This window comes from Odontesthes bonariensis, chromosome 8, assembly GCF_027942865.1.
Source record: "Odontesthes bonariensis isolate fOdoBon6 chromosome 8, fOdoBon6.hap1, whole genome shotgun sequence".
Classification (NCBI taxonomy): domain Eukaryota; kingdom Metazoa; phylum Chordata; class Actinopteri; order Atheriniformes; family Atherinopsidae; genus Odontesthes; species Odontesthes bonariensis.
In genome coordinates this window covers 34689338-34711035 of record NC_134513.1, presented here as the reverse complement: position 1 = coordinate 34711035, position 21698 = coordinate 34689338, and the positions used below count along the sequence as shown (strand labels likewise).

The 21698-nt window shown below is 39.7% G+C and overlaps 1 protein-coding gene across 3 annotated transcripts; it reads left to right on the top strand.

Moving 5' to 3' along the window:
• The first annotated feature begins 578 nt into the window (after nt 1-578).
• On the top strand, nt 579-21585 carry LOC142385603 (ras-related protein Rap-1b). 3 transcript variants are annotated; one of them, XM_075472266.1, is made up of 8 exons: nt 579-677; nt 12451-12523; nt 14058-14126; nt 15196-15252; nt 15340-15480; nt 16845-16988; nt 17112-17204; nt 17285-21585. In XM_075472266.1, the coding sequence occupies exons 2-7, from the start codon at nt 12467-12469 to the stop codon at nt 17196-17198; spliced, it is 555 nt and encodes a 184-aa protein (XP_075328381.1). In that variant the 5' UTR covers nt 579-677; nt 12451-12466; the 3' UTR covers nt 17199-17204; nt 17285-21585. The 3 variants fall into 3 exon arrangements, with proteins under 3 accessions (XP_075328381.1, XP_075328382.1, XP_075328380.1); XM_075472267.1 differs by having other exon boundaries at nt 584-677; nt 12454-12523; XM_075472265.1 differs by lacking the exon at nt 579-677 and adding an exon at nt 12266-12291.
• The last annotated feature ends 113 nt before the right edge of the window (nt 21586-21698 follow it).

The window sequence follows — 21698 nt, the reverse complement described above, 5'->3', positions numbered from 1 at the left end:
ACAAAACATCAACAACAAAACAACAGAACTCAAGATACACGCACAAATATCTGTCTCAATGACAGACAGACAACAACAAGACAAATCACCCCAATACAAAACATCAAACATACCACCACCCATGTGGCCCAGAGACTCTAAAATAAATAAACAAATAGAAAATAACAACAAAAATACAATAATAATAAAAAAATAAAATAAATACATGGATTTAAAAAAAAAAGGGGGGGGGGGGGGGCTATGTCGGAGCAGAGGAGAGCTCCTGTTCAAAATGAGAAATAAAAGGCTGCCAGATCTTAGAGAATCTGTTTGTATTGCCCTGCACCGTATATCTAAGGTGTTCTAATTTTTCTAATTTTTACTTTTTTTTATAATCTTTTATTTTTTCTGAATATATGACTATTTTAGAATTGACAAAGATCTTTGTTTTCACAAAATTCCCTTTTAGTTAATGCTAACAACTCGTATTTAACATCTGATTCTGCTTCTCCCTTTTTCGGTGTATTTTCACCAGTCGAGACTTTTATTTAGAAAATCTTAACAGGAAGTGCCGTTTTCACCACATCTAACTTGACGTAAGAGCGCGTCGGCGGCAGGAGGGAGCGGCTGTGATAGAGCGACGTTCGCAGAGAGTGCGGGAGAGAGCGACGCGCGGCGGAGCGGACGGGTGGATGATTGTGAGTACCGCTTCCTTTCTCTCGTTCCTCTCTTTTTCTTCTCCTTTCTTCTCCTTTCTTCTCCGTCTTCGCTCCATCTTGTAGATGTAGATAAACTGAGAACAAACCGGGACAGGTCGAGACTGTCGGGAGGCAGACAGGCCGGTGCCGAGCCGAGCTAGAGCCGAGCTGGGTTGGGTTTGCGGAAGCGACCGACCGGCGGACAGACGGACGGACAGCGGCTCCGTTAACGATAATACAGTTGATATTAGACCGCTTGGCGGCCTCACGGTGGCTGTCTGTTCGTCTGTATGTCTGTCTCTGATTGGTAAAGGCGTGTTCAGGTTCCGGCTTGCATTTTCTCTCCAGTCCTCCATAGCAGCGGGGCCTGCTGGCAGAGTAGACCGGGCAGTGAGCGTTATAAGGCGGCCACAGAGCTGCGGAACCCCCGCTGCTCTGCTGGAGGATCAAGAGAGGAAGTAACTTGACACAGACTGCAGAGTGAAGGAGTTTGGAGGACCGTGTGTGCCTGTCTGACATCCTGTCTGTCTGACTGTTATTTACAGACAAAGCTTGGGTTTATTCCTCTGCTGTTGTACTGTCAGCAACACACACACACACACACACACACACACACACACACCGAGTATTGACAGGCCCCACCTAGTTCTGCTTGACTCAGGGATCTGTGCATGTTGATTCCATCTATCTCCTCCAACAACTTTACTTCAGTAGATTAACATCACCCTGCTGTTTGGCAAAAGCAGAAGTTTGCAATGAGTGCGCATAACACAAGAAAATAGATCAAATGGAGGTTTTATTTAGATGATCAGAGCTGAAAAAAGGAAACACCCAGAAGAGACACAACACCTCTTTTAGCTCCACACCGAACGCGTTAATGACATTCTGTCTTATTTTCAGTTTCTCGGCCGATGTGTCTCATATAAACAAACACTTGATGCTGGTGTCCTCAGACAGGAAGCACTGCAGAAAGGTAGAAATAGCACTAGAACTAAAAGCCTGAGCCAGAAAAATGTAACAAAGGTGTTAAAATGGAGAGAAATGCCTCATTTTTACGAGCTTCTGCAACATTATTATATCATTTTTTCTTATGTCGTCCGTTAGAAGACCAAAAAAATGCCTTCAGGTGTCTACTTTTGTCCAGATTTTCAGTTAATGAAAAGGAAAGTTTTAATCTTAAATGTTCAGAATTCAGCGGCTGTTTAATGAAGTGACTGAAATGACCGTTTCAGCCCATTCCTCAGGAAAAAGGCAGAACAAATCTTTGCTGCTTATTTTCATTACGGCCCACTTTGTGAAGGATTTCTCAAGTTATTTGATTCTTTTTTTTCCACACGCTGCTTATGCTGAGCTCATGATGATGGTTCATACTTCAAAATTAGGAAAAATAAACAAAAACTAGCTCAAAATGGCCACATTTAGTGTGCAATCGTCCATTTCCTGCATTGTGTTTTTTAGTAGAATTTTAGTTCAGTGACCACATCCATCAGTAAACTAACTGTTGGAGCTGTGTGTTCTGTGGGCAGTTTAGTTTATTACGTCATAAAGCTGTAAAATAAGTGAACGTGAGTTTGTGTCGGCTGTGCTGGGCAACAGAAGCAGAAAACAGGGCTTTTCATGATGCTGTGCAGGGGTTCAGGACATATTCGCTGTTTTTTGTTGGTTTCTTCTTTGGGTAGTATTCCTCTTGGATGCATTTCTAAGATTATTTTACATTTAAAGATCTCAAGAGCTGCAATAACTGTTTTAATCATAATTATAAAGCTCTTTCTTTAAATATTGTGCAATATTCAGTCTGAAAAATGGCTCCGGGCGCTCTCCTTTATGTCCCTTAATGATCAGACAGTCCATCTGTGTGGATCCAGTCATCCATGTCATAGTAATCCTAAACGTTTGTATAGAAAATGGAAATCCTTGTGCTCTATGTTTAGGCCCTCTGACAGTTTCTGTTGAATTCTTCACGGTTATCCAGTTTAATTTAACCTGCAACTTAGTTCATCAGCTCAAACTTCAGATATGATTGGAGAGCAAAAGCGAAGCTAAAATAGTCTAAAGTCGTAGATGCTGTGTTCAGTTTGAGAGAAATAAAGAAAAAACCATAAGTGAACATTTCCTTAAACATCACAAAGAAGATCTGAGTGAAAACAGAAGTTCAGACGTTTTTTTAATCTTTGAGGTGGAAAAGTCGACGCGCTGATGGACATAAACAGGAAACGGACTGATAGAGTCTGAGAAGGTTTTCTGCTGGTTTGTCTGAATTTGACGGTGGAAGATCGTGTACTGTGATTGGAGGACTGTTCCTCTCTCTTTAAGCACGTTTTTCATCATTTGTGTTTGTTCCTTCCGCCCTGAGGACCCTTTCTGAAATGATAAAGTCTTCCACATGATGAACTGAATGCTGTTTTCATTCCATCACAGCTGTTTTAACCACATTTGGGTTTTGCATCCATTTTTACTGCTGTACTGTTTTCATTTTTGTGGTTTTAATTTTAGTCTTTCACCCTTAATGAAAGAATGATGACAAATATAAGTCATGTGACTTTGGCGGCGTTCAGACGTCAGATGTTTGTGGAGTGATGAGGAAACCGTCATCTTTTTTGAATTTCCCCCATTGGGGGATAAATAAAGTATTTTTATATTTCTATTCTATCTTCTTCACGTTAATGCACAGAAACCAGCAGAAGTTTTGTTTTTCCCATCATGCCTTTGTGTTTTCTGTCGTTTGGGCATCAACTGGAACCGGTTTAATGATGCCATCTCTGTTATTTTATGACATAATTACACAGGAGCAGCGGATGCAAATTGACTATTTCTCACTTTTTTGGTCAAGTTTGATGAAAAACTGGGCAAACGTTAGTTTGAAACTCGACCGATTAAGCTTGTTTTTGGGGAAAAGTGAGCTATTCTTGTTCTTACATTGAAGTTAAACCGGAGCGCTGTAAAAGTGCAGCTAACAGTTTGTATCAGGGAGGAAACTCCTGATTAATCTTACGATTAATACGCTGATCATTTGATTGATGAAACATCAGAAAATGATGAAAAACGGCTGTCATGAGAAAAGGATCTTGTTGGTGATCAATAAGTCCAAGAAGGGCAACAAGTGCTGCTGACCCTGATGAATTGGTTATTAAGATCGCTGCAGATTGATCTTCATTCCACTGATGAGTCAGTTTATTGACGGATTATTGTGGCTCCTGAGTTTCTTCTTTTCTAAGAGCATCTTTGCCCAAGAAGTGCAGCGCTTCAACAGCCTGGATCTTTGGTTGAGTTTGTGGGATGGGCTCCGTACATGTTCAGCAGGAGACAGATGTGGACAGATGTGGACTGCAGGCAGGCCGGTGGAGCTCACACACTCTGTGTGTATGAAGCTGCTGGAAGTCCTGCAGAATGAGGTCTGGCGTCGTCCTGCTGAAATAACCACGGAGCTCCCGGGAAAAGACGTCACCTGGATGGCAGCTGAAACGTGGACTCATCTGCCCACAGAACACGTGTCCTCTGTCTTTCTGTCCATCTGAGCTGAGCTGGTATCAACAGAACTGGGCCGTGTTCCTGCACAGAGCTGATATATGGCTTCCTCCTGGTGTGGTGCAGCTTCAGCTCACAGTTCTGGATGCGGCCGTGGACCGTGTTGAGTGGAAATGGTTCTCCCAGCTCCTCCTGAGCCCATGTGGCTGTATGGATCATGGTGGCTGTATGGATCATGGTGGCTGTATGGATCATGGTGGCGTGATGACGGTTTCTCATGCAGTGCTGCCTGAGGGCTCCCAGCTCATCCAGCAGGGCTTTCTGTCCTTGGCCTTTCCACGCTGAGATTTCCCCAGACTCCCTGAATCTTTTCACAATATTCTGCTCTGTAGATGCTGAAAGACCAAAGTTCTTTACAGTCTGACTCTGAGAAACATTTTCTGAACTTATTGATGTTTCTCTGATGGAGTTTGGCACAAAGTGGTGAGCCACGACCCATCCTTATTGGAGAGCCTGAACCTTTGGTGGATGCTCCTGTTATACCCAATCCTGACACCCTCACCTGTCAGCAGGTAACCTGCTGGTTGGAGAAGCTTCCAGAACGCTGTTACTGTAGATTCTATAAACTTTATTTGCTGCTGTAACAGCTTTTACTGAGCGTGTTGCTGCATCACATTCTATCTTTTAAAGGATAGGTTCAGACTCGTTGAGCAAACATGAAAATGTATGATCAGTTTACTGAGACCTTTTATAATTCCGGGTTGGGTAATCTAAGACTCAGACTGACTCTTTCCACTTCTTTTGGGTTTATTTGGCGACATGTTGTGGATCGAGCTCCGTGTTTTCAGTGCTGCAGCATAAGTTGTGACGTGAAACTCCAGAATCAGTCGCACTCGTGTCGGGGCAGATTTGTTGGATAAAAGTATCAGTGGAGGAAACAGAAGATTTTTGACGTAGAGTTCATCCATATTTCCCTTCGCTAGCTTCACTTCTGCTCCTCTAGTCACCAACTTCTCACAGTTTGTTGAACTTGTTGGGACTCGTTGCATCAAACTGAGGAGCTACGCAGCGAGACAAGCCCTGCTCACACCTCCAGGCAATGGATTTAATCTCTGAGGCTTTCACAGTCGCACAGATAAAACTGCAGATGGAAATGCTTCCCTGAGCCTCAACCTGGTGACGCAGAGATCTTAGTTTAAGCATGATTATTAGATTATTTACACAAAAGTTCTATGATTAAACGTTTTAGAATGTGTGCTCAGGGATCTGATTGCTTCCATTATTACCGCAGGTAGCAAAAGTATTTTTTTTTTTATTCAGCAAATACTGAACGATATTATGAGCATCAACTCTTTTTTAACAGTTGAGCGTTTCTTCTCTATTTTAAGTTTTCTTCTTGCATACAAACACAGATGGAAACTCGCTAAAAAGGTTTCTGTTACATGCAATCATTAAACTGGGTTATGCTTTGGTAGGAAAATTGTCTAATTCTGGTGGAATCATGAAATTTAGACATTTATTTAGCCGTGTGAATCAGTGTAGAGAAAGTTAAAAAAGAAACACAAATACACTTTATTCTTATTTTCAACATCTCTGTCAGTGAAACAGATGTTCATTAGATTAATGTTAGCTTACAGTTGTGAAGTGCTGATGTTTTTATCGTTTATGGCTGCATATTATTCTAGTGTGCCATCTAGTGGTCAAGTTGGAGAAGGCAACTGTCTCAAATGCCATCCAACAAATGAAATCTTTATTGTTAGACTTAATTATCAGTTGAATAGAATTTTTCTAATATTCCAATATAATTTCGATTTTTTTTTTTTTTTTTATTGATTTCAGTGGTAACTGATTCCTACCTTTGATTCCAAAATGTTAAAAAAAAAAACAGAAAACAAATGATCCTCATTGTGAACCTTCAAACGCATAAATAGGAGGGTTTCAGTTACGTCATCACGGGAGCGCGGGAATTTAAGCTGGTGGGCAGGAAGCTTGACTACCACAACAACAACATGGAGATGAGTGAACATTGTAGTGGTTTGGAGCCGGCATATAGGGAAAGGTATTTGGCTTTAGTAGGGAAATATATTGGTCGTGACCTATATTTAATGAAAATGTCTGAATTTTCGCAAGACCGGAACGATTTGCCGAAAATAGAGGCTACGAGCTACCTGGTTCTCCAGACGTCTTACTACACTAAGCAACAGATGAAGGCCCACAAAAGTTTGGAGGCATACAAGTATTACCACAGCGGATGGATCAGCAAACTCGGAGTAAAACGTCTACAGAATGGTTGTGTTTTGGTGTTCGCCAGGGTAAGTTTGTTTTCTGTGTCGTTTATGGTGCATTATCCCAATGGAAAATGCAGTGTGTAGTGCAGGGCTGGGCAGTAAAGCAGAACTTAACATGTTGAATGCCGAGCTGTGAATGTTGGTACTCAAATAACAATCAAAAATGTTTATATTTTGATAAAATGCCGAGATCCAAATATCCAAATGCTGACATTGTGTCTTTGTTAGTCTAATGCACAAGGCAGAGAGAGAGCGAGCGATTCTGTTGTCAAGAACTTGGGAGCTAATGTGCCCTGTTAGCACTTAAGCACTTCGTGGATACTACTGAAACGTGAAGATTGTGACGATGTGACAAATTTGTTTTGTTTAGATCAACCACTCTCAGAGATCGCATGAAACACCGATGGCGGTGTCTTAGCTATGTGTTTTGGTAACCCAGCTTGACCGTCGGAGCCCAGTCCACTGACTCAGTAGCTAACAACGCGCTGGGACAGCCTTCAAAACAAAGCCCAAACGTGGTCCGTATTACATTACTGTTGATTGGCATTTAACAACATAATACTTTACTGCACTACTACTAAACAGTTAGATTTCGCGCATACCTTTGACGAAGTGGTCACCGCAGACACGAGCATTTGCAGATTCAGCCCCTCCAGTCTGTAAACGTAGGTTAACTATCCACTTTTTGAGGCGTTGTTCTGTGAGTTTTTTCCATTTCTCACCTCTATGGGCGATTACCTTAGGTACTCGATAGTAACCCTTTCCCCTGCAACATCCAAAAACGGCACAAAACTGAGGCATTTTGGGCAAAAAAGTGGCAGACAAAACACAGTGTTTTCAATGGGCTCCAGCTCAGGTTGCCCACCACTTAGGTTCACGCGCTTAGAAAATACGGAAGTGACGTCAAGTGAAACCCTCCTATGTAGTTTGTGTATTAACGTTACACCAGAGCTCTCTGGCGCCCCCTACAGTTGAGGGGTGAACCCTGCACATGAATTTGTTGTTACATTGAAGAAGCCGCAATCAAAAGCCCACAAAAATGTTGAGCATCAGCAGATTTGATACTAATAGAGGTGTAGTTGTTTTCAGTGACAGGTCATATGGATGCAGTTACACATTTTAACCTCAGTTAAAGATGTTTGATGTTTCAGCTGCGCCAACTGTAGAAGTTTCTGTTTGATTTATTCACAGAAATTCAAAACTATGCAGAATCAAATGAAAATAAGAGTTGTTCTTATTTTATTGTTATTGAACAAGAGATTTCTATCTGATGGCGTCGGGCTATTCGACCCTTCGCCATGTTGCTGTATGGTGTATTGGTTGTAGTTCGCTGTTTGTGCCACTAGATGTCACTGCACTCTACAAACTGGAGCTTTTAAACCTTTAGGATGGTTTAATTGTTCACCCCAGAAAGGAAACTGTATCACCACTGATGTGCCCTTGAGCAATGCTTTTAGCTCCCAGTTAATCCAGAGGAGCTGGTTGCTGTGGAGAAGAGGACTTCAACCTCTCTGACAAACAAAGGTATCAACGTTTAGAAAGATGTTTCGAGTTGTTTCTGGGTCACTGTTGCTAAGTGAGGAATAATCCCGACTGAAACACTCAGCGTAAGTGTTGGTGCCTGAAGTCTGAACATTCATCCAGAGTTGATGAACTTATCGTCATAAAAGACGAATCTGAGGTCAAAGAACGAGCCAGAACTCGTCCTGATGATCTAAAAGGATTTTGATTAAAGAATAGATTCAGCACAGATTTTTTTTTTCATGTAAGAGTTTCTGTTTTATTCTTCTTTCCATGAAACCATTTTTGTCACATCAAACTGTTTTTCTTTTGAGTTTTGAAAATACGAGATGTAGAAATGTAAGACATCACGTGTGAAAAGTTTTACATCCAGTGTTACATTTAAAGGTTTTTTAGTGGAATAAAATCATCATAACGCAGGGCTGTCGTGCTATTTAAGCCCCTGAAAGAAGCTCAGATAATAGGGCGTGTCCACATATATGCACCAATCGTACTATTCGCTTTTGACTTTAATGTTTTTTTGTTTTTTAGCTGTCTTGCATGAAAATATTCCTCAATTACGACTGGATCTTTTAGTGGTTTAGCAAAAAGAAATAAATGAACGTGGATTCAGCTCATCTTACCCAAAGCTAACTGTGATGTAATAACTGAAACATGCTGCTGAGTTCAGTTTCCGACTGATTCAGGGAATTTTGGTGAGTTGGGATATTTTTGAGAAATACGTTACGTTTTCAGTTGCGTCTGATGCCAACACGACACACACATCTGATAGTTTCTTTAGCTTTGGGGGACACGATAGAATGTTTTTAACTGCAGCTGAGACAGAAATCATGAGAAACACACCAAGAGCTCTTTAACACAGATTAGTTTTATACATGTAAAATGAATATCAGATTAGAAAAGACAGAAACTCCACATTTTATTGGACATTCTGGTCACAAAGCCAGTTTCTCAGGTTTGAAGGCACCATTGGTTCTGTTGCTCTGAGCTCACTGGTCAGAAAGTGGGATTCTGGGTAAAATAACACACTGCTAAGATGACATTTAGAGAGCTGTTAATGTTTGGTCCTGACACCACCTGCTAACCACACACACAAACACACTCATCCCGTCACTATGGTAACCCCAGCAAACCCTCATTAGCAGGGATGAGAGGCTCAGGGTGTGTGTACGTGTTTGTCTGTTCCTGTGAGGACACGAGAAGAAAAGCTTCAGGACTTATTTAGACCGTTTTGACCATTTTTACTGGTTTATTTCAACTCCAACTTTAGTTTTTGTTTTTATTCCAGTTTAAAGATGATAAAAAGGATGATTTTAAATAATAATGAATCATTTAATTAGCATGTTTTCAGTTCCTCTCCACAGCTGCTCCATAAACTCACACTTTATTTCTTTATGTTGCTTCTTACTGTCTGAAACGATTACTTCTTTCATTTCATGAAAAGCTGAACGTGTTTCCGTTTGTTTCTAAAGAGGCTGAAACTAAACTTCAGCACAGTACGCCATTTCTGGGATTATAGATGGATATTTAACAAACTAAATTCTTATTTTATTCAAGTCTGAACATTTCATCTCACCAAATGAGAACAGTAACATCTTAAGTAAGTTGATCCAGTTTGATTAAAGTGTATTCCTCCGTATCTTTTAAACTAAATGATATTTTCTAACAGATCTAACAGAAAAGCTTAAATATAAACTGATGAAAAATTCTAATTTGATAAACCTACATTCACCTAGAATACACATAGAAAAACTGTTGTTGATAATTTGACACTTTCTGTGTTATATTTGTCCAAATTTATGTTAAAAAATGTAAGAAATGTATATATATATATATATATATATATATATATATACATTTTTTTTTTTTTTTTTGGAGTCAGACCTGTTACTAATGGTGAACTTGTCCTTAATGTCAGGTGTGTTTCCAGAGCCACTAAAAACAGCTGTAATCTGCTGTAATTCAGCAGATTACAGATGTCTCTGTGATCTTCTGAAAAAGACAATCTTGGTAAGACACAAATGAACAACTACAGGCCTATCTCAAATCTCCCATTTTTAAGGAAGATCATTGAAAAAGCGTTTTTTCAACAGCTGAATTACTTTTTAACACAAAATAACTGCTATGATACCTTCCAGTCAGGTTTTAGACAGAACCACAGCACTGAGACTGCTCTGACCAAAGTGTTAAATGACATATTTCTGAATACAGACGGTGGAAAAATGTCAGTCTTAGTTTTACTAGATCTCAGTGCTGCATTTGATACAGTTGACCACAACATATTACCCAAATGACTGGAGAACTGGGCGGGTCTTTCCGGAACTGTACTAAACTGGTTCAAAACATACTTGGAAAACAGGAAGTACTTTGTGTCAATAGGTAACTTTACATCTGAGCAGACAAGAGTCACATGTGGAGTTCCCCAAGGTTCCATCCTGGGACCTCTTCTGTTTAACATCTGCATGCTCCCACTGGCACAGATTATAAAAAAACAACACAATAAACTACCATAGCTATGCAGATGACACGCAGATATACATTACAATGTCACCAGGAGACCAAGGCTCTGTACAGGCTCTTGGTAAATTCATTGAGGAGATTAATGACTGGATGTGCCACAACTTTCTCCAGCTAAACAAAAACAAAACTGAGGTAATTGTCTTTGGAGCCAAAGAGAAACGATTACAGGTCACCACAGAACTTCAATCTATACACCTAGAAACTACCAACCAGGCCAGTAATCTGGGTGTAGTGATGGACTCAGACCTAAATTTGGAAAAACACATGAAGGCAATAACAAAGTCAGCCTACTATCACCTTAAGAATATATCAAGATTAAAAGATCTGATGTGTCAGCAGGACCTGGAAAAACTAGTCCATGCATTCATCTTTAGCAGGCTTGATTACTGTAACAGCATCTTTACAGGTCTACCTAAAAAGTCAGTTAGACAACTGCAGCTTATTCAGAACTCTACTGCTCGAGTCCTCACTAAGACCAGAAAAGTGGACCACATCACTCCAGCTCTGAGGTCTTTACACTGGCTGCCTGTCCATCAGAGGATAGACTTTAAAGTTCTGATGCTGCTCTATTAAGCTCTGAACGGTCCAGGACCAGAATACATCAGTCACCCAGTATGAACCTTCCAGACCCCTCAGGTCATCTGGATCCGGTCTTTTATCAGTTCCCAGAGTCAGAACCAGACATGGAGAAGCTGCATTCAGCTTCTATGCTCCACATGTCTAGAACAAACTCCCAGAAAGCCTCAGATCAGCTGAAACACTCAGTGTGTTTAAGTCCAGGCTGAAGACACACCTATTTTCAGCTGCATTTGAATAAAGCTCCAAATCTGAAGGTTGAGTTTCAAAACTTAATCGTATTTTAACTACTGATTCTCTCTGATTTGATCTATTGTTCTTATTTTTCTTGTTTTTTAAATCATGGTTTTTATTTCTACTGTTTTAATGTCTCTATAAAGCACTTTGAATCGCCTTGTTTTTTAATGGTTCTATACAAATAAACTTGCCTTGCCTTTATCCGCTAACTAACCAGGCAGCCAATCCTGTTAAAGCTGCATAACCTTCCAGATTTCGACTAATAATTGGACTTTTATACAAATTCAATAAACCCTGAAATATGAAGGAGGTGAAATCGGCTGTGATTTGAAGTGTCAGTGTTTCATCTCCGGATAAAATGTTGACTTGAAATAAACTAAAATTGAATGATAATCAATAAAAAAATAGCAAAAATATTCACAACAAAATATTTCACAATATTTAGAGTAAAATATCTGCGAAAAATATTAATTTAATCATTTCAACAATGACAGAATAATTAAATGTCCAGAATAAAATATTTTAGAATTTTTAACAATAACGAATTTCTGTGAATAATAGAATAAATAAATGCAAAATAACACCAATATAGCTAAATATTTATGGTAATTAGAATATACAAATTATAGAATAGTAATACTTAATTTTGATCAATTAGAATCTGATTATCGTTCATTTGTCCCGCTCTGTTTTGTGTTTAAACATCTTTTCTTGTTTGTCTTTACTTCATTTTCATATGAACAAATAAAAAAGAGGCGTTTGGTTTCAGGACGAATGTATGGTGTCCTCACAAAGATGTGTGTGTGTGTGTGTGTGTGTGTGTGTGTGTGTTGTGTTGCTGCTTGTTGCTGTGACGCTGCGCACACTCGCCGAGGCATGACTGGTATGCACACACACTCCAACATGTACCAGCATAGCAACAGTAACCAGGAAGGATTCCAGCATTGTGGCATCGCCACCAGCTGTCCGATCATGTGACCTCATTAACTCACCCCGATGCATGCTGGGTAATTATTATCTCCCAGTTAGGGGGAGGAAATCTTCCTCTGCGTGTGCGTAATTGATGGTTTTACAGCTCCAGGTGTTGTTAGCTGCATGTGGCGCTTTACTGCTCTGTGATTGGCTGCTGGAAGTGACGTGCTCACCTCTGTTTGTGTCTCACCCAGCAGACAGACGGTCAGGATGCGTGAATACAAACTGGTTGTTTTAGGATCAGGAGGCGTCGGGAAGTCAGCTCTGGTAAGTCCCAAAATCCACTTTGCTGTTTTCACTCAGCTGTTTGTGTCAAACAACAAGTCTGCTCTGATTATGTCTTTTCCCTAATGTCAGTAAACACAACACCAAACCTGCTCAGAGATGGTCTGTTGACCACGAATGCACATCAGTGAGCTTCTGTGTTGCTCCAAACATTTTCCTTCATTACTGTCAACACACAAGAGGCTCAAACAGAAAGACGGAGAACACAAACCAAATCTTTCTTTTTAATTGGTTTAAAGTACTTTCTTTTAAAGTCCAAAGGAATTTTTTTTCTTATATTCAGAAAATGCAGCAACACACTCAGTAAGAATTGTTCTGGAGTCAACAAAGTCCAACCAGCAGGTTACCTGGTGACAGGTGAGGGTGTCAGGATCGGGTATAAAAGGAGCTTGGTCATGGCTCACCACTTTGGGCCAAACTCCTTCTGAACATGTACGGAGCATCATGAAGAGGAGAACCAGACAACAACAACAACCAGGGACTGCTGAGCAGCTGAAATCTGGGATGCAGCAGGAATGGACCCAGATTCCTCTGAAAAACTGCAACAATCAGTGTCCTCAGTTCCCAAAGCGTTAAAAAGAGTCTTTAAAGGAAGCCGATGGAACACGATGGGAAACATGACTCTGGAACAACTTCTGAGTGTGTTGCTGCATCTGATGCTACATTTGGTTCTGTCTACTAAAACAAAGAAGTCGGTCTATGAATCATTTCTTTGGTCTTTAATTGATGAATAGACTCATGTGGCACTTTGCTCCACTATGAGCCACAGTCATCCATTTGCATTCACTCATACAGCATCTCTGAGACGTGGTACAGGCTAAAGGTCCAGGAAGCCGGGAATCAAACCGCCGACCTTCCTCCGGAGCTACAGTCACTGCATAAAGCATATATCAAACCTGATAAACGAGTTACACATTAGAGTTTTTGTTGCATTTTAGAAAAACAATTTTTCTGGAAATGGGGTTTTTCTGCAAAATGAAAAAAAGAATAAATAGGTATTCTGTACCTGTAGAACATGTACAGTCATAGAATAAAGATCAAAAGCTAACCACAAACCATAAGAATGCTTAAAATGGTTGTTGGATGATGATGTTGGAGGAATAAACTGTGAGCAGGGTGGTATTCTTCAGAAATAACAGACTCTCATCAACCATAAGGGGGAGGTGTAATAGCTTAAGTTTTATTACATGAATAAAAAAACACCTTGATTTAGCCACATTTTCATTTTTGAATGCTTTCCAAATTGAATAACAGGAGAATAAAGAGTGTATTAGTGGGCAAAAGTGAGACATTTCAGTTCTTGGCTTGTGTGAAAGTGAGCCCAGACTGACGGCTCTGACACACAAACCCACTGCTGTCAGCCTCGCCACAAAGAGCTGCTGTGCTCCACGTGATCTAACGGAGACGTGTCAGTGTGTCACATTAATTCCACTCTAATGACTTCCAATGGAGAGCCGAACAGAGCTCCATTAACACTGCTGCCCCACTTCTCCTCCCGTCCCGTCTCTGTGTGCAGACTGTCCAGTTCGTTCAGGGAATCTTCGTGGAGAAATACGACCCGACGATAGAGGACTCCTACAGGAAGGTAGGAGGGCTTTAACCTTCGTCATCTCCCGTTCTGGGCTGTCACAGCTCCTCACCATCATCGTGTTTTCTTCCACGTGTTCATCTGATCTCATGTTAAACTGTCACTTTGCACTCGGGGTGAGTCCTCAGCGACTGTTTTAGATTTTGGACTCAGGTGGAGGTGGAACGCCAACGCTTCAGGGTCGTGTCAGTGTGGCTGAATAGCCAGCTGGTCGTTTTATTAAACATTTGTCGGCACCATTGATCAGGACTCCTTCCCGCTTAGTGCCGGCTGTCTGTCTCATAGTTGAGCCGAGTGGACCAGAACTCGCATCTGAGGCAACAACTAAGGCTGTCAGTCAATACAAATATTTAATCGCGTAATCGTCAATAGTTAACTCATGATTAATCAGAAAATAATCCCACTTTTAACATATGTTCTAAATGCACCATACAGGAATATTTTTTTACTACGCTACATTTTATTCTTATTCTCCCATATTTCTGGTTAATATGTATTTATTCTCCCTGTGTTGTACCAACGTAATTAACAATTTTAATTATTGTTTATGAAATTTTTGATTTTTTTTTTTTGTTTATTGATTTATCCCCATAATTACTGCATCCAACACAGAGTACTGATATTTATGAAATGCGTCATGTTTTTTAACCCTTTATTAGCTTTTTTCAGCTGTTTCCTCTTTTTAAAACCTTTTTATTTTCCACTGCTTAAAATGAGCCAGTTTTCTATTTATAATATGACTGATTTTTTATTGATTTATTTTGCATCTTTTTACTGAATTACCTCTGTTTATGATCAGATTCTGTAGGATTTTCTTTATTATTTAATATCTTTGGCTCACCGTGTATTTTCTAATAGATTTTTTTAATGATGATAGAAAGTTTTGACAAATAGCCGCCAAAAAGTGGGCGTGTTTGTTAAAATCAGCTGATTTCAAGTAATGATGTGTGTACATAATGAGATTGTAAAGGATGTAAATCAACTTTGTCTGTTAAATATGTGAAAAAGGGAGAAAAAGCACGATATTAAGATTCAAAGTAACAATTTGTTCGGTTTGTGTCTCCAGCAAGTGGAGGTCGATGGACAGCAGTGTATGCTGGAGATCCTGGACACAGCAGGAACAGTAAGACCGGACTCTGCTCAGAGATGAACTACACGCTGTGTTTGTGCGTCTCCCTGACAACCCGTGTGTGTGTTGGTGTGTTTGTAGGAGCAGTTCACCGCCATGAGAGACCTGTACATGAAGAACGGTCAGGGCTTCGCTCTGGTTTACTCCATCACGGCTCAGTCCACCTTCAACGATCTGCAGGACCTCAGAGAGCAGATCCTCAGAGTGAAAGACACCGAGGACGTACGCTTCACACACAGCACGCTCATAACGCCGCCCAGGGCTTTATTCTGGCTGATAATTCAGCCTCATGTTGAACTCTCCAACATGACGTAGAGTTCCCACCATGCTGTCCTCATCTCTGGGTCTGCATCTGAGCTTTTGTTTCTAAGAGCTCAATCTCTCAACAGCCACACATTTAACTTTTAAATAAGAGGTTTTCGCAGTTGTCAGGCAAACATTGAGCTAGACAAGACCCCTGCTTCCAGTCTTATTTAAGCGAAGTGGCTGCTGGTTGTAGACATACCTCGGAGTGGAGTTAATAAATGAGTCTGTCTGCATGAAGCTGTTAAACATTACTGATGTTCCTGCTGCCGAGGGCAGATTTTTATTTGTAAAAGGAAAAATATGTTATTGATTCCTTTACTGTCTCACTCAGAGTAATCTGAAAGCAGATTCTTCTTTTAAAAATGCTTTCTTTAAGTAGCGACCTGTAGTTTTGCTGCCACCTGCTGGACTTCAGGGGTATGTTGGGCTCCACCTTTGCTGCCTTCTTTCCTGCGTCTGCCTGCAAATGACTTCCCACACGAAGGATAAGAGATCTGAAATGTATTTAAAACAAACACGTCGATACAGAGTTAGAAATGTACGTGGCAAAAAACAATACAAACAATTTAAATTAATTTACTACAAACGATATGAATAGACCATAAATAAGCTTGAAATAAGATCAGTTCAAACGGAGAGAGATGTGGTAAATATCGTATACGTTAAAAATATGATATATACATATATATATATATATATATATATATATATATATATAAAATATAACAAATAAATAATCATTTAGATGGTGATATTCAACCAAAACAAATGTTGTTTTTTTAGCTTAATCAGTTAAGACTACAGATTAAAAATAGCCTTTTTACTAACTCTGGTGCATTTACATTAATAAATAGATTTGAATAAAACAATAATAAAAATAAAAACAATACATTACAAATGAAAAACAATCTAAGTAATAAATAAATTAATAAATCTGAAATCTATGGAAGCAAATAAAAAAAGATCCATATCACAATATATATTTATATGTTCTTATATTCATGTCAACTTTTTGTTTTCGTGTTTTAACAATATTTCTCTTCACATATTGACGATATGTATTGTATAAAGCTTTATGTTGCCATGTGTCACTAAAAGAAATCACCAAAGCTGAACCTTTTACCTGTTAAAGCACATTTAAAGCCAGCTCAATGGATTGTTGCTCTATGTAAATTAACATAAAAAGACTTCTTCAGGGGGTCGCATGATTTTTTTATGTGGTAAAATGAACCATTCACAGATTAATCTTTGAATGCTTGATATTTGGTGTGAACTTGCAGGTTCCCATGATCTTGGTTGGAAACAAATGTGACCTGGAGGTGGAGCGTGTGGTGGCCAAAGAGTCGGGCATCGGCCTCGCCCGTCAGTGGAACTCCTGCGCCTTCCTGGAGACTTCGGCCAAGAGCAAGATTAACGTCAACGAGGTGACCCCACACACTTTGTTTTACGGTAACCGGTGGACTGCACGGGTCATTCTCCGCTATAATTTCCTTATACTTGAGACGTTTATCCCTCAGTTTACGACCCGTGTGGTTTTGTGTGTGCAGATCTTCTACGACCTTGTCCGGCAGATAAACAGGAAGAGTCCAGTTCCAGGAAAACCTCGCAGAAAGTCTACCTGTCAACTTCTCTAATGACAGGTGAGTCTTCAAAGTCTGCTGATGTAACCACGCACTTTTGTTTCGTTTTGTTTACACGCTCTGATTCTCTATTTCTTCAGTTTTTACTTGACCGACGACCTACATACCAACCAATCACAGGACATCTTCCAGCTGACCACGCCCCTTTAACATGTCATCATCAACATCAGCCACCTCGTACCTCCACTACCATGATGACCACTTCTCCCATCCCCTCACCATACCGTCTAATGGAGACTGTTGCCTTGGAAACATAAAAACCAAACATCAAAAGACTGCGGCGATGATGATGATGAAGATTCTGTTGTTGCAGGAAGGCGTGGCTATCCCAACAACTGCCCAAATTTAAACTGCAGTTCCCATCATGCTCTCTGCTGGGTCATTCTGCACTGGGGAGTGGCCTCTTGCTTTTTGATTTTTAAATGTTTCTTTCTTTCTTTCTTTCTTTTTTTCTTTTTCTTTCGACCTGTTTTCCAGCAGTCCTTAGCCAGTCGCATGCAATATGACTGTCAGCCATGTTGGCGCCACAGTTCCCTTGGTGATGGCAGTCTAACATGGCTGTCTGTGTTTGTGTGGCTGTGGTTAAACCTGTGGATCTTACAGTGGTTATTATTACAGTGGTTATTATTATAATTCTGTGTGAAAAGATATAAAGTCAGTTAATGTTTTTGATTTCAGTTTTTGGGTAGGGAGTGGGAGGGGCTGGGGGGGTGCAGCAGGTCGTGACATTAGCTCACTGTGTTGCTTGCACTGAGCTAATTTAAGTTAGCTGACAGCTAACTGACAATGTGTTTTGGAAATATTCAGAGATATTGGTAAATATTTACATGTGCTAACTGATCAGTTTTGGCTTGGTTAGATAAGATTAAATTTCACCTTTAGCTTTAAGCTAGCTTGATAGCCTAGCAGCAAGCAGAATATATTACAAAACATTGAGAGAAGACACTGTCTGTGTGGTGTTGGCTTTAAAAAACATCCCCAGTGAAACTGATGGTAGTTTATTGGTTGTGGTCTAGCTCCAAGTGTACATGAGCAACTGAAATTCTTTGAAGAAATGTCTGCTATGCTAAACCACTGCTTGTTTTGTCTTTGTTAGCATTCTCTTTTAGAAAAAAACTGTGAATATATAGCTACCCATTAGCTTATTAGCAAACATTTGACATATCTCTAAAGAAAGTTGCATTCGCAGGCTAGCTGCTAATATCCGTAGCTAATGAAAACCTTTTTACATTTGTAGAAGTGAATGCTAACTGTGCTAACACAGGTTTGGAGCCTTAGCATTGTTCTTAAGGAAGATAAACATCCAAAAAGGAATTTGAAACATTGTTAACAACACTATAATTACTTTCTTTGTGAGGTATCTGCATTCAAATGAATCCCTAAAGAAGCGTGGCAATTTCCTGGCCAGCCTCAAGTTCTTGGAGCTGAAGTGTTAGCTGTTATTTTGAGAAAATGCTGACGATGCCAACACATAGCTTGTGGAGTTTTTGAGTAATTTTTATTCTTAAATTTGTGAAATTTGCTGTGAACTTTGAGCTAGTTTGACATTTTTTGGAAATCGTGACTTTGCTTACATTTTTGTAACTTACTTTTGAAACATCATCAGTGAAGCCGGAAAAAAAAAGGCTTTTCTGGGCTAGCAAATGTGCTAACAGTCTGTGAATGATAATAAGGAATGGTAACAATGGCATACTGAAAACAAATGAGTGATAGTAGCGGTGAGCTAACTTGTTAGCACAGCAGCACAGTAAGCTAGCTCTGGACCTGCTGCTCACGGTGGACATGTTGCCTTTAGACAGCAGACTCACACTGGTCCAGTACCTTAACTCTGTGTGTGTGTTTGTGAGTGTGTTTTGAGTGAAATTGAGCTGCGTAACAACATTGAATGAACCAGGCCAGTTTCTGTGATGGGCCTGCAGGGCTGTATTATATTTACTGAGGAGGACATCTGCAAGTCTTGTTTCTGCATTAATAACCACATTAGTACCTGATTTTTTTTTTTTTTTTTTTTTTTTTTTTTTTTTTAATGTTATTAACTCATCAGAGAGGGAAACACTGAATAACTGACCTTGTTAGTCGACTGTCCCTTTAGCTGATGGACGTATATCAAATCATCATGGTGTGGAGGACCAAATTTGTCAAATTGTTAGCAAAGAAAACCGCCCACACTAATATGATTTTGATGTGGATATTTTCATCAGTTAAACAAAGACTTTTAAGTAAAATCTCAGTGTTTCTGTTTGACAGGAGCACAGCTGGTTGAGACCAATAAGAGGGGGTTGAGCCTAAAATGTAAGCTCTGGCCTTGTGTTGTGAGGGCCTGTGGAGCAGCAGCCGTAGAAAGCCTTTGAGTATCTGTATTCTGTTTGAAATGTGATGTGAATGATCAGCCTATAGAAACAGTATGTTGGACCAGGGACCTCTGTGAGTACTGCTGCGCACAGTGTTGTACTATCAGGAGTACTGCGGTACGGTGCGGTACTGCTGTCAGTATTGTGGTTCTCCTCCAGTACGTTCAGTCATGTAGCATGTTGATATTTTCGTCAGTACTCAGTCTGACCTTCAGGAGGTGCTGCAACAGTTTGCATGCCGAGCAGAAGCTTCCAGGTGAAAGGTCTGTCTGCAGCCACGGTGAAGCAGCCATGATGTTAAAATATCCGATCAAACAGACAAACCCCAGACTACTGAAAATGTGAGGGATTTCCTCTTCGAGTGCTTCACTCCAACATAAGTGATGAAAATATTTTTTACAATGTCACAATAATTCAATTCAGTGTTCTCAAAATTCTGACTAGTATCTTATTAAAAGAAAAAACCCTAATACTTGAAAAAATTCTGATTTTGTACCAAAAAAATTGGCTTAATATCTAAAAATTTGGAGGTTAAGAAAATTGTCAAAATTCTGATGAATCTCAAAATGTTGTAATTATGAAAATTCTGAAATGCTTAAACTAATATTTAAAGATTCTGAGCTATGATAAGATGTCAGTGAAATGAAACTTTATTTTCTCGATGCATTGGGGTGCAGTGGAGCTTCCACACGATGGAGAGCAGAAAACCCTCATTGGCTTCTACTTTTACTGAGAGCTGTTGGTGGCGTGTAATTTAAGCTTTATCAGCGCTTTGTAATTGCATTTTTTAGTTTCTAAGTATTCATTTATAATCGGCATACAAAACATTTAATTCTAATGTAATGTAAATATGAAGAGATATAAGGACATTGATAACAGTTATATACTCAAATGATCAACATACACACTCATCTTTGGGTGAGTTGATAACACATTGATGAAATCGTATTAACTTTAAGGTTTATTCTTGACCCTGGAAAGTATTCCTGAATGTATAATTACCTAGTAACGAGTATAATTATAATAATCATCAATTCGTGTTGTATTAAGAGAATCTATGAATAGAATATGACATTTTATGAGGTTTTTGCCATGTATGTAAATGCTTAAAATGTCCTTATGCCTCTTTGCAACTACTTTTAAATGTATTATTAGTCGTTAATCACATGCTAATTTGCAGCTTATTGACTTTGAAATGAAACGCACTCATGAAAGCAGTGGCTGCATTCAGACCTTTCTGGCCTCCACACACCGGCTGCAGTGGCATTCGTCAGTTAATGTGTCTTCTGTAATATTTCCCAGCTGAGGCCAAACTGTTTGGCAGATCTGAAGTCTGCCCACAGACACTTCTTTTAAAGCATACTGAGGCCTTAACAGTTGTGGTATAGAGGGGTTATACTAAGTTTTAAGTTTTTAAATAGTTTGCAAACATTTAATAAATGGAGTAACACCTTGTAATGTAGTCGTAAGCTGATACACGCCTGTTGGTTGAATTTTTTTTTTAGGAAATGTAATTGATTCAAGTATTATTGTACAATAATAAACACTTGAAATGTCAGTTTATCTGCTTACAACTACATTGTACTGTGTTACAAACTGTTTATTACTTGTTTAATAATGGTTTCTAAGCATATTCTACACATTCTGAACCAGAATCTCCAGTGGATTCTTAAAATGTTTCTCTTCATCTGTCAGTAGCTTTGAAGTGACGATTGCAGCTGCAGCCCAATGCAAACGAGGGAAAGGATTTTCCATTACTTAAATAGATCTGCTTCTTTTTCTCTGTATAGCATGATGACCAGTGAAATGTAAATCCAGTTCAGTCAGTGAAGTATCAGGCTAGAGTCCCAGAGGTGCAGCTGATGGGAGCTCTGGAACTGGTGCTGAAGTGGTCCGAACGGGTTTCTTCCATTCCAGAAACCCACAGCAGCAGCGGGAGAGGCGGGGCAGGGGAGGGGGGTGAAGCCAAATGTAAAGTAAAAACTAAAAAGCCTTAAATGAATAAAAGTGGTGCAATTTTGTAACAGCAACCTGTGATTTGGTGTCATTTTGAACTAAACATGGAAAAATGAGGTATCGTGTCATCCTAGAAAAGAAGGCAGACTTTGAACTGACGTCACAATAAATCGGCTTGCTGCGAACA